The following is a 12459-nucleotide window of genomic DNA, read 5'->3' on the forward strand; positions in this document are numbered from 1 at the left end:
TCACTCCCAACTCTAAATCATTTATGAACAAGTTAAAGAGCATGGTACCCAGTACCGAGTCCTGCGGCACCCCACTGCTTACCGTCCTCCACTGCGAAGACTGCCCATTTATATTGCTTCCTATTACTCAGCCAGTTTTTGATCCACAAGAGGGCTTGTACTTTTACTCCATGACTCTCAAGCTTTCTAAGGAGCCTTTGATGAGGAACGTTATCAAAAGCTTTCTGGAAGTCAAGGTAAACAACATCTATTGGGTCTCCTTTGCCCACATGTTTGTTTACCCCCTCAAAGAAATGTAACAGGTTACTGAGGCAAGATCTTCCCTTGCAGAACCCATGCTGAGTCTTTCTCAATAACCCGTGTTCATCAATGTGCCTACTCATTCTGTCCTTGATAATGGTTTCTACCAACTTTCCCGGTATTGAAGTCAGACTGACTGGCCTGTAATTTCCCGGATCTCCTCTGGAACCCTTTTTAAAGATGGGGGTGACATTTGCTACCTTCCAGTCCTCAGGAACGGAGGCAGATTTCAATGAAAGATTACAGATTTTTGTTAGAAGATCCACAAATTCAACTTTGAGTTCTTTCAGAACTCTCGGATGTATGCCATCCGGACCCGGTGACTTATTAGTTTTTAATTTGTCTTATCAGTTGTAGGACCTCCTCTTTTGTCACCTCAATCTGACTCAGGTCTTTCAACACCCCTTCCAAAATTAGTGGTTCTGGGACGGGTAAAAAGTTCTCATCTTCCACAGTGAAGACGGAGGCAAAAAATTCATTCAGCTTCTCAGCCATTTCCCTATCCTCATTCAGTAATCCTTTTACCCCATGGTCATCCACGGGCCCCACTGCCTCCCTGGCTGGTTTCCTACTTCTAATATATTTGAAGAAATTTTTATTGTTGGTCTTTATGTTTTTTGCAATATGCTCCTCATAGTCCCTTTTTGCCTGCCTGATCACAGTCTTGCATTTGATTTGCCACAGCCTGTGTTCCCTTTTACTAATCTCACTTGGACTGGTTTTCCACCGCTTAAAGGAGTCCTTCTTACCTTTTACAGCTTCCATTACTTTGTTCGTGAACCATGCAGGCCTTTTCTTATGCCTATTTGTGCCTTTCCTAACTTGTGGTATGTATTTTATCTGAGCTTCTAGGATTATAGTTTTAAATAGTGTCCAAGCTTCCCCAAGGATTTTGACCGTATTTACCTTTCCTTTCAGTTTCTTCCTCACATGCCTCCTCATCTCAGTATATTTACACCTTTTAAAGTTAAACGTGGTTGTGGCGGTCTTTTTGGGCAACTCCCTATTTATACAAATGGTGAAATCAATAACATTATGGTCACTGCTCCCAAGCGGTGCAATCACTTTTACATCTCTCACCAAGTCTTGGGCATTACTTAGGACCAAATCCAGGATCGCCCCACCCCTGGTAGGTTCTGAGACCATCTGCTCCATAGCACAGTCATTGAGAGCATCAAGAAACTCAATCTCTTTCTCTCGACCAGAACACATATTGACCCAATCAATCTGTGGGTAGTTAAAATCACCTATTACGACACAGTTTTTACGTTTAGCCGCTATCTTTAATCCTTCCATCATATTATAATCGTCCTCTCTCTTTTGATTTGGTGAGCGATAACAAACTCCCATAGTTAAATTTCCTTTTGGGCCCTCTATTTCAACCCAAAGCATTTCTAAAAGTGAATCTAATTCTCTGACCTCAGTCTTACTGGACCGTATATCCTCTCTGACATATAGAGCCACCCCACCTCCAACCCTTCCCTCCCTAGCCTTCCGATATAACTTATATCCAGGAATCACCGTGTCCCACTGATTCTCCTCATTCTACCAAGTTTCTGAAATTCCTGCAATGTCTATGTTTTCTCCCAACACTAAACATTCCCATTCACCAATTTTACTTCGAACATTTCTAGCATTTGCATATAAACATCTATAATTTCCCAGGCAAGCTAGGCCCGCCACCTTCCTCCTGCCTCCTCGAGACTCTGGCAGACAGTCCATACTGTTTGTCACTATTACAGTGGACAACTCTGGTCCGTTACCCGGTAGAAAAATAGTAGCCAACCCTTCATCTCTTTGAGACGAGTCCTCCTGAAGCAGAGACATTTCATCTCCTGTCGGCTTTCCCCCAAGATTTAGTTTAAAAACTGCTCTGCCACCTTTTTGATTTTAAGCGCCAGCAGCCTGGTTCCATCCGGGAACAAGTGGAGACCGTCTCTTTTGTACAGCTCCCGCTTGTTCCAGAACGCATCCCAGTGCCTAACAAACGTAAAACCTTCCTCCTTACACCATCGTCTCATCCACACATTGAGACTTCTAATTTGTGCCTGTCTCTCCTGCCCTGCACGTGGAACAGGTAGCACTTCCGAGAAGGCTACCTTGGAGGTCCTGGCCTTAGGTCTCCTGCCTAGCAGCCTAAATTTTTCCTCCAGGACCTCACGACTGCATTTCCCCACATCGTTGGTGCCAAAATGCACCACAACCACAGGCTCCTCCCCAGCACTGTCTATCAGTCTATCTACTACACGCGTAATGTCCGCTACCTTCGCACCAGGCAGGCAAGTCACCATACGGTCAGTACGTGGTTTTGCCACCCATCTGTCTACTTGCCTAAGGATCGAATCACCAACTACCACCCCCCCCTCCCCCTGCTCAGGGATGGTTCCTTGGCGCAAAAGGATTCCCGCTCACCAACCGAAGAAGAGGTCCCTTCTGAGGGCGCATTCCCCTTATCCTCAGCACGGTGCCCTGTTCCCTCTGGACCCTCACGCTCTCTGGCAGCAACGGTGCTGCTACATTCAGAGCGGGGCTCATCTAATACGCCTCCGAGAGTCTTCCCCAAGTGCCTAACTGACCGTCTCTGCTTCTCCAGGGCAGTCACCTCGGCCTCAAGGGTACGAACTCGTTCCCTGAGGACCAGGAGCTCCTTGCATCGAGCACACACCCAAGACTTCTGTCCTTTGGGCAGATAGTCGTACATGTGACACTCAGCGCAAAACACTGGAAAGCCCCCAACCCCCTGCTGGCAGTCTATCTTCATGAGATATATATATATATATATTTTAAAATATACAGTCCTCTTTAAATGCTGTTTGTTTAAGTGGCTCCTCTCTGGAGGGTCAACTTACCTTAACTTAACTTACCTTATTGGGAACTTACCTTATTGGGAGAACAAGGAAATCAGGGATCTGGGTTCCTGGTTCTTAGGGAATCCCCAGGCGAAGAGCCACAGGCCAAGAGCCCTTTAGCTCTCGCCCTTCGGCTCGCGCCTTTGGCAAGGCGCAGCTTAAAATGCAAAGAGGGTGGAGCAGAGGCACTCCTCAGCAATCAGCAGCAATCACTCTCAATCTCTTTCTCCTTTAGCCCACTCAACCAAACAAAGAGCAAACAAAGACCAAACAAACAGCAGTTCCCCTGCTATCACACCTCAGAATTTTAGGCAGCCCCACAAGCTCAGAATGAAGTCTTCCAACACTCAGAAATTCCCAGCAACTTCTCCAGCTGCTCTGCTCTGTTCTGTTCCTCTCAGACCTCTGTGAGATGTGCTCAGCCTTTGGCAAGGCTCTTTTAAGTCTGTCCCTTCTTCAGGTACTCCTATCAGACGTATTTGTGTCTCCATCAATTTACAGTCATGGATTGTTATTTTTTCTTGCATTTTTAATAAGGTGGAATCCTGGAGTTTAACTTTCCCTTCTACCTCCTGCACTTTTTTTACACCACCACTGTTTCCTTTCTAAGCTCTTCCATTTCTTTTTTAAAGTTCTCAATATCTTTTTAAAGTTTTTTCTTGCAACCATTTATCATCTTTTCCACCCCTTTCATCATCCTAGCTTCCATTGCTTCCAACTGATCTTGCATCTTCTCCAATGAGGCAGCCCTTGCACGGGTTACCTTTGACTGATTAAAAAAAAACAGCAAAAAATTTGATATCACCAAATTAAATTTCAACTATCAGGTTTGATAGATTAGAACTTTCCCTTTCAAATGAGCCTAATTTTGCCGTCCTCCGACCTTGCCTTGCTCAGATATTAATTTTTTAAAAATTTACCCTCTCAGTAATGGCCGCCGATGTTTTTCTATGGTAAAACAATCCTAGAATAGGTACACTTCTTCAATAGTTACTTCCTGCTTTGCTTGCCCCAAGTCACGTTCTCACTGGTAACAAAGTCTCACAATACTTGACGTATTTCCTGTGTTGACTGTAGAAACTGCAGATCTCTGACGATGGTGCTTTCACTCCACGACCGCAGGTAGACAAAACAATAAATTCCTTTCCAATTTTTAACACTGTCCTTAATTTAACAAAGTCCAAAATTCACCCCTTCTCCTCTTCTTCTTCCAAGCTTTCAAACTTTCTCTTTCCCAGCTTCTAATATTATTTTGTTTGCTTTAAAATAGTCCCGGATTGCCAGATAGCAATCAGTACCTTTTTCTAAGGTTATCCAAATCAACACTGGTCTCGTACAGCATCAGATGTTTAGCAGTCTCAAAGAAGATTAGGATCTTGTCCAGCTTATGTCAAATAAATGACTCTGTAAGCTTCTGCAGATGATGAATATGCAACTCTTCTCCGGGGATCCCTCAAAGCTTCAAAGGAGCCCCCCCACCCCGGGACTCCCTTTTAGCCAAGGTAAATCACCTCAAAGTTTCCTGTGCATATCTTGGACTGATCTCTCACTGAGAAAAGTAGGCAGAAGGCAAAAATTTGCCCTTTACTACCCCGAACAGAAGCTCCAGTCTGCCCCCCTTAGAGAGTCAGGTCAGCTCAGCATTCTCCAAATCCTGGAAGTGACACATTTTTCTTAAAACTCTTAATGCTTTTCCCAGAAAGATAAGATAGATTCATGTACTTTACAACATGGTATGCTAGAAGGCTTAAAAAAAAAAAAACTGGGAATAGCAGTCCCCATAAGACCAGCATTGGGAAAGGTTAAGGAATTTTTTTTTGTTGTCACTGGGAGAAGGAAACACACATGTACTGTATAAATCACTGATCATTATGCATCTCTTTTTGGCTTGACACCAAGGTTAGTAAATACAGTTTCTATAAGAACTATGATACTAAGGGGGAAATCTGCACCATGCTCTTTAATTCTGTTCCTCCTTCCAATGGAAAAGCCCTACGGGGGGGCGGGGGGAGTACTCAGCTGAGAAATGGTGTGAAGTGTTATTACAGGCAAACTGAGGGACACTACAGCTTCACTATCACTTCTACAGCTGCCTGTAACCTGATGGCAGACTTGTTAACCTGCTTACTTCCAAAGCCCAGTGCAGGAGAGGGATACAGCAGCAGTTCCCCCGTGCTCAGCAATCTCACAAACCTGTCGGGACCATGGCACTTGGCCAGCCATGAGAGGGAGGCAATCCTCTTCTATTAGAGCCACAGCTCACTTGGCTAGGCTGCAGGACCTGCCATTGGCCATCCCAGTACACCTTGCAATGGAGGGGTGAGGGCAGCCATCATGCCCCTCCCTCCAGTTCCACCACCATTGTCGTTCACCAAGCTAAGGATTGCCACTGGCACTTGCCCTCTTGTATTCCTTCCCTCACTCACTCACTGCTCTCTATCTCATTGCCTTTCTTGGCAGTGGCTGCATTTGGGTTGCTCCATCTGTCCAACAGGGGGAAGGGTGGGAATCCTAAGTGCATGCCCAGTTGGACTCAGTGGCATGGCCAACAGTTTCCCTTCCATATGTGGTCATTTTTTTCTCTTGGCTCTTTCCCTCTCTTTCCCTGTTCTAGGTCTCTGGGCAACCTCTGTGGTGGAGGAAAAGAGCTTGCAAGCCTTCCTATTTCCTCCTCCTTCCCCACTTAACACATGGCAGAAATAGTTTCCTACCTATGGGTCAGCACTCAGAGGCTGACTGAGGTCCTGATGCCTTACTTGAGAGTAAGCCTGCATTAAGTTTCTTCTTGACCTCTGGGAGCTGCACAATGTGTGTGAAAGAGCCACATGTGGCCACCCCTATGTATCCTCTCCTGACACTCTTACTTGTTTCCGTCCTCTAGGCAAACCTACATTTCCTCACTTTTCCCTGCTTCTCTCCTTCCCTGCCGACCAACCTGCCTACCTTTTGTCTGGGCAGCCCCATCTTCCGCTGGACTTCTACTTTGCCTTTCTCCACAACAGGGACCTCAAGCATCTTACACCATTCTTCTTGCCTCCATTACATCATTCTTTTTGACTCCATTTTATTCACACAACAACCCTGTGAAGTAGGTTAGGTTGAGAATATGTAACTGGCCCAGTGAGCTTCCATGTGAGAGTGGTGATTCAAACTTGGGTTTCCTAGTTCCTGGTCTGAAACTACTACATCACACTGGCTTTTGTGGGGTGAGCCATGCAAGTTGTGTGGTAGCAGGTCACACCGATGGTTGCTGCTGGACTTGGCCCTAATTAGTCCTTCCCTCTGCTTTTTACTGATAGAAACTAAGGCTTGAAGGCTATGTGGTTGCCTAGCAACAACTACAGACGACATTCATTTAAAAACAAATTGTTGTTGATTTGTATTCTGCCCTTTCCCACACGTGGGCGGCGGATAACAACAAAAGTTAAAACAATTAAAAACTACAAACTTAAACCATAAAATACAATAAAACAAACAGCATGTATGTCACAGGCAACGGTTTCCATAGGGCGCATCCTATATATCAGTACAGCAGCAGGCCCAGAGATGGAATAATAAATTAAGATCAAAATAAGATAGCATCATGAGAGGCAAGGGAGGCCAAGCAGATGGAGTAAGGACAGCCGCTGCCACAACTGAAGGCCTGGTAGAATAGCTCTGTCTTGCATTAATGGTTGGGAGCTGGATGCCCAGCTCTAACCCCTCATGACTCAAGTACAGGACCTCCATTTTAGCTGGATTAAGCTTCAGCCGACTTAACTGCAGCCATCCATCCACAGCTTCTAAGGCCTTGGTCAGATGATCTGGGGTGGAGTTTGAATGGGTGTCCATCAACAGGTAGAGCTGGGTGCATCTGCATACTGGTGACAACCCAGCTCATAACCTCGAGCAATCTGGGCATAGGGATGCATATAGATGTTAAATACCATGGGTGAGAGAGTAGCTCCCTGAGGCACACCGCATTCAAATGGATGTCGCAGGGAGGTCTTCTTGCTGACCACCACACTTTGTCCCCAACCATGGAGAAAGGAGGAAAACCACTGTAAGGCAACCCCTTGACTCCAATGTCGGCAAGGCGGTGGGTCATTAGATCATAGTCAACCGTGTCAAATGCTGCTGATAGATCTAAAAGCAACAGCAGCACTGATCCGCCTTGATCCAGATGCCTTCTGAACAGGGCCGGCTTGCCCACTACGCAAAGTAGGCCATTGCCTAGGGCACCGGGAGGAGGGGGTCGCTGAATTAAGCTCCCCCTCCCAGTGCCCATGACAACCACCTGGTTTGCTTGCCTACATGTCTCCCCGCCACACGCCCGCTCCCCTCCCTTGTGCTTCGCCTGCCCACCAGTCCCCCCGGCCTGGTCAGAGTAGCGCCCTGAGGTGGGGCCCTACTGGCTTTGATGTGGCTGACACGGCATCTAATTTAATTCAGTTCCAGGAAGGGGGGGGGGAAGCCTTCTCCTGTGTGTGCTTCAAAAGATTAGATGGTGCACCAGCCACATAGAAGCCGGTAGGGCCCAGCCTTGGCGTAGTGCGCTTTGATTGGAGGGAGGGGGGATGGAGCGCAGCACTGCATTGCAGCGCTGCGGAGGGAAGTAGGGCAGCGGGGGGCAAACAGCTTGCCTGGGGCGCCACACACCCTAGAGCCAGCACTGCTTCTGAAGTCATTTGTAAGAGCAACCAGAACAGTCTCCGTCCCATGGCCCAGGCAGAAGCCGGACTGGAATGGGTTGAGGGCAGATGCATCCTCCAGGAAAGCTTGGAACTGCTCTGCCATCTCTTTCTCAATTACCTTACCCCAAAAAGGAAGATTTGAAACTGGGAGGTAATTGGCTGGGACCATTGGATCCAAGGATGGCTTTTTAAAAAGTGGATGAACCACTCCCTCTTTGAGCCTGGCTGGGAGCATCCTTGATGACAGGGACAGGTTGATAATATCAGCCAGAGAACCCCGGATGCCATCACCACCTGCTTTTACAAGCCATGATGCACATGGATCTAAAGGGCAAATGGTAGGCTTCACTGCTGCAAAATCCTGTCCACATTTTCCACAGAAAGTCCGTTGAAGTGGTCCAAAGTAGGACCAGAAGACAGATGACAGGTTTCTATTTCCTGTACTGTATCAATTGTGGCTGGAAGATCTTGGTGGAGAGTCAAGTCTTTATCTGTGAAATAAGTCGCAAAGGCCTCACAGCCAGTATTCAATTCCCTAACCTTTTGGTTGCCAGTTGGCAATGTGGTTAATGATTGAATCGTTCTGAACAGTTGGGCTGGTCGCGATTTCACAGACGCAAGGGAGGCTGCATAGAATTCTTTCTTTGCAGACTTCATTGCCTTCTCATAGACCTTGATAAATGTTCTATAAGAAGCTCTTGACTCTTCGTCATAAGAATGCCGCTACGCTCGCTCTAGCCATCTAAGTTGTCCCTTCATCCTCTGCAGCTCCAAGGTATTCCATGGGACTGCTTTGGCACGGCAACAAAGACGGTGCCGGGGGACAATGTCATTGAAGGCTGTAGAGAGCTGGAAGTACCAATCCTCTACTAGCTCATCTAATGACCTGCCAAGGGGGCATTGGATCCCATAGAGCTTCCTGAAGCCGCTCAGGGTCCAGTTTGCTCTGTGGGCAAGCATAAATCTGCTCACTGCCTAAACAGGAGGGGGGCTGCAGGTCCAGTTGGACTTTCAGGGCATAGTGATCTGACCATGGAACTGCGTGAATAGCTATCAGATCCAATGTTATCCCAGCCCCCAAAATCAAATCCAGCATGTGATCAGTCTGGTGGGTGGGTGCTGATACAATCTGGGTGAGTCCCAGCATCTCCATGGATTACACTAGGTCCTGGGCTTGTGAGGATGCTGCATAATCAACATAGACATTGAAATCCCCCAGCACTAACAGCCTGGGGAAGTCCAATTTCTTAAAGCTACAGTTAGACGTCAATTATTTTGGCGGAAGGTGGTTAACCCCCAGTGAATTTTTTTTAGATTTCAGATATTTCTGCAAATCTGGAACATTTCGTAGGTTTATAGAAAGACCTCTTTTTTTCTGTTCACTGCTCCAGTCTCCAGATCCACAGATTTGGCCACATTGAGGGTTGTATATATTGGTGTGCTTTTCCACCCTCTTAGCTCTTTATTATCTCCTGTGCCATAATTATCTTTCAGCACTACCTCCCAAGCGATTGAAGTTGGGATGAAGATGAATGCAGAATTCATCATGCTCAATCACTTCAGCCAACGCTATGCTAAAATTCCTCTCTTCAGCGAGGATTTCAATGAAAAGGTTGGGATTGCATTTGATCACATGCAGGTGAGTTGAGGTTTGAGCTGTCAGATAAGAGCTCCAGATTTTCAAATGCTCAGTCATCTCCTGCTGGGAGCTAAGCTCTTGGGCAGAATTTCCATCAGAGCTTTCTAAGACAGGGTTTGGGCCAACTGCAAGGCATTGGTGATGGAGAATAGAACAGCAAGGATTTTTTTTCTTGTAATGGGTTCATGAAAAGATGCTAGTAACTGGGACTGAATACACTTGTTTCATCTCTACTTTGGAGTACATATCAATTTCTCCAAACTAACTACCGTCTCTTTTCTTAGCATGTTTGCACGTCCTTTTGCAGGAAAGTGTTTGATACTGATCACATCTTTTTTTTAAAAAAAGCTATAGTACCACAATGCAGCAGTCCAGGATTGGCTGGTTTCTGGATTCCACTAACCTCATCTTCTTCGTGGTCTGTGCTTCACACTCATGGGATAGAGCGCCCACGCCAATCCCCAAATCGGTACCTAAAAAGCCCGGGATTTTTTCGCGCTCGGCACCAGTGGGCATGCGCAGGCGTCCCAATACGCATGCTCACCGGAGCCAGCACGAGGATCCCGCCAGTGCCTTCTTGATTGCTGTGTTGAAAGGATATCTCTTTGACTGCTCTGGTCGGTGCCTGGTAATCATTCTGGATTTTCCCCTTCTTGCCCGTTTTTTTTTTTTCCTAGCCTTGTTAGTTGTTAAAAAAACAAACAACTTTGTGTTGGACTTTGCCCCTCGGGGCCATAATTTCTCCCTTCCCTCGTGGGTTCTAGTGCGTATGGAAAAGCTTTGGGGGTTCTTCAAGCACTGCCTGAAGTGTGATAGTAAAATCGCACCCCCTGACGGTCACTTCCTCTGCTTGTTGTGCTTGGGCGAGGGACACCATGTCAACTTGTACCCGCATTGCTTGAGATTTTCGAGGCAGATGCGGAAAAATCGGGCGGCAAGGCTATCAGCAGCTTTAGTCAAATTGGCTCTTCGTCCACCAAAAATTGCTACAGGCCCATCGGCATCGATGGGGGACGCTACCCAGTCTATGGCTTCGGCATCGATAGATCCATCGTCGCCATCACAGATGGGTATGCCGACTGAGCGGGGTCGATCCACAAAATGACCCTCTGAAGGGTTAGTGGAGCCCATGCTGACTAAGAAATGTCGGGACGTTTCAGGGACCTGATCGTCCCTCCCAAAGAAGTCGAAATCGAAGGGTAAGCGGAAGAACAGACTTTCCCGCACTCCTTCCCCTTCTAGGGATGTTTCGATGGAGTCGGTGTCGGCGCAGACTGCTCCACCTTGGAGAATTCTGGAGTCTTCTAGTCCTCAAAGTCCATTGGTATCCGGGAGACACGGTTCTCAGCCGACCCATTTTTTGGGATCAGCAGGAAATCCACCTAACCCAGCGGACTCATTTGTCCAGGTTGGGATCACGTTGTCGGAGCGACAGTGGTTCAGTATTGGAAGTCGAGGCTTCGGCGCCGAGTGAACCTTTAGTACTGCTTCCACCTACTACAAGACAGAGAGAGATCGAGTCGAGTGCTATGATTTGACGGTTGCTGCCACCTCCTATGTGGGACCAACATCAGTGGCCTTGCTCATTTGGGCCTTACCCAAATCCATCGCCATATTCTTGGTACCCTCCCCATGAATTACCGGAGTGGGACCAACGCTCAGAGGCTTAGCACTTCTCCCTAAGAGGCGGAGGACATCTTGGGTGTTTCCCACTGTCCAATCAGGGAGTCAGGAATCTTAAAACTCTCCTCTTCCTGTGGCTGTGGGAATCACCCCTCTCTCAGTTCCTTTCCTGCCTTGACAGGGAGAGCAAGGTTCAGGATAGGTTCCTATCCCTTTATCTTTATATCTGTTTTTTTTTTTTAAAGTGTATGTATATGCATACCTTTCCTTCCTCTTTCTTGTTTTTTATCTTCTTGTTCTTATCTTTCCTATAACTAACTTCTTTAGCTTCTACCTTTCCTTCCTTCTGCCTTTCCTCCTTCAACGAGGAGAGGAACTGCATTGTGGCGGCTCAGGCGCGAAGCCACGGCGCGAAGCTAGATGGACCGTCGCTCCAAGGACGTCTTCATGGAAGACAACGCTCTTCCAAGCCGCTGGCATGAAGCTGAAGAGACGTCCTCCGGAGCCGGCATGACCTCAGGGCTTGCCTCGGCTACTGGCAACGTGCCCTGTAAGGCCGGCCCGCAGAGGAGCGGACGAAAGTGGCGCTGGTCTTCCCCGGCTCGGAAAGAGGCGCGAGAAGCAAAAGCCCCTCCAGAGGCCGGCGGCCATTTTACAGAGCGCAAAAGGGCACGAAACGGGGCTGACCGGCAACAGAGTTCTGCGGAGCGGCAAGAACCCTCTGATGGTAACCTCTCGCCGGTAGACTGCGACCACGAGGAGACCCAGTATAATCCAGAGTCCTACCAGCCCCAGAAGGGCTTGGGTAATGTACCCTGATGGGATCTTCTTTTATTAGAGTTTTTAGACTCTATTAAGCAGACTGTGGGGGAAGCAGTCAGGGCAGCCTCTCATAGGAGGCCAGGTCCCTCTAGCTCTCGTTCCTTTCCAGGTCTTCTTCCCCCAAGAGAACCAGAGAGCGTGTCCGACTTTCTAAGTCCCAGAAGAAATCCCTAGTCCGTGACCACATGGAGGAGAGATCCCTTAATGGGAATCAGTCTGCGAGCTCTTATGGGGAGACCGGGAGGAGGGCGAATTCTTATCAGACGAGGAGATAGATAACATTTCTGTTCCAGAGCCCCCCTCATGTTTCTTTAAGGCAGAGGAGTATCAGCCTCTCTTAGCTAAGGTGTTAGCTGCATTGGACCTCTATGTTCCACCTGAGGAGCAGGAGACCAACAGTCCTTTAACTAATCCAAAAAACAAGCCCAAGGGGAACACGGAATTCTTTCCTCGCTACCAGTCTTCTGATAAGGTTTTTCCCTTTCCAGAGTTTTTCGAGCGCCAGTTAAAATCGGAATGGGCTAAACCAAGCACTAACAAACAAGTCCCTAAT

At 47.5% G+C, this 12459-nt stretch overlaps 1 protein-coding gene across 1 annotated transcript in view; it reads left to right on the forward strand.

Moving 5' to 3' along the window:
- The window catches only part of ELAC2 (elaC ribonuclease Z 2), a 93125-nt gene that overhangs the window by 65931 nt on the left and 14735 nt on the right, over window positions 1–12459 (forward strand). The window contains exon 23 of the mRNA XM_060240746.1: window positions 9317–9461. Coding sequence (XP_060096729.1) covers window positions 9317–9461 — 145 coding nt within the window. The remainder of the gene's footprint in view (window positions 1–9316; window positions 9462–12459) is intronic.

The sequence above is a fragment of the Heteronotia binoei genome, chromosome 5 (genome assembly GCF_032191835.1).
Source record: "Heteronotia binoei isolate CCM8104 ecotype False Entrance Well chromosome 5, APGP_CSIRO_Hbin_v1, whole genome shotgun sequence".
Classification (NCBI taxonomy): Eukaryota; Metazoa; Chordata; class Lepidosauria; order Squamata; family Gekkonidae; genus Heteronotia; species Heteronotia binoei.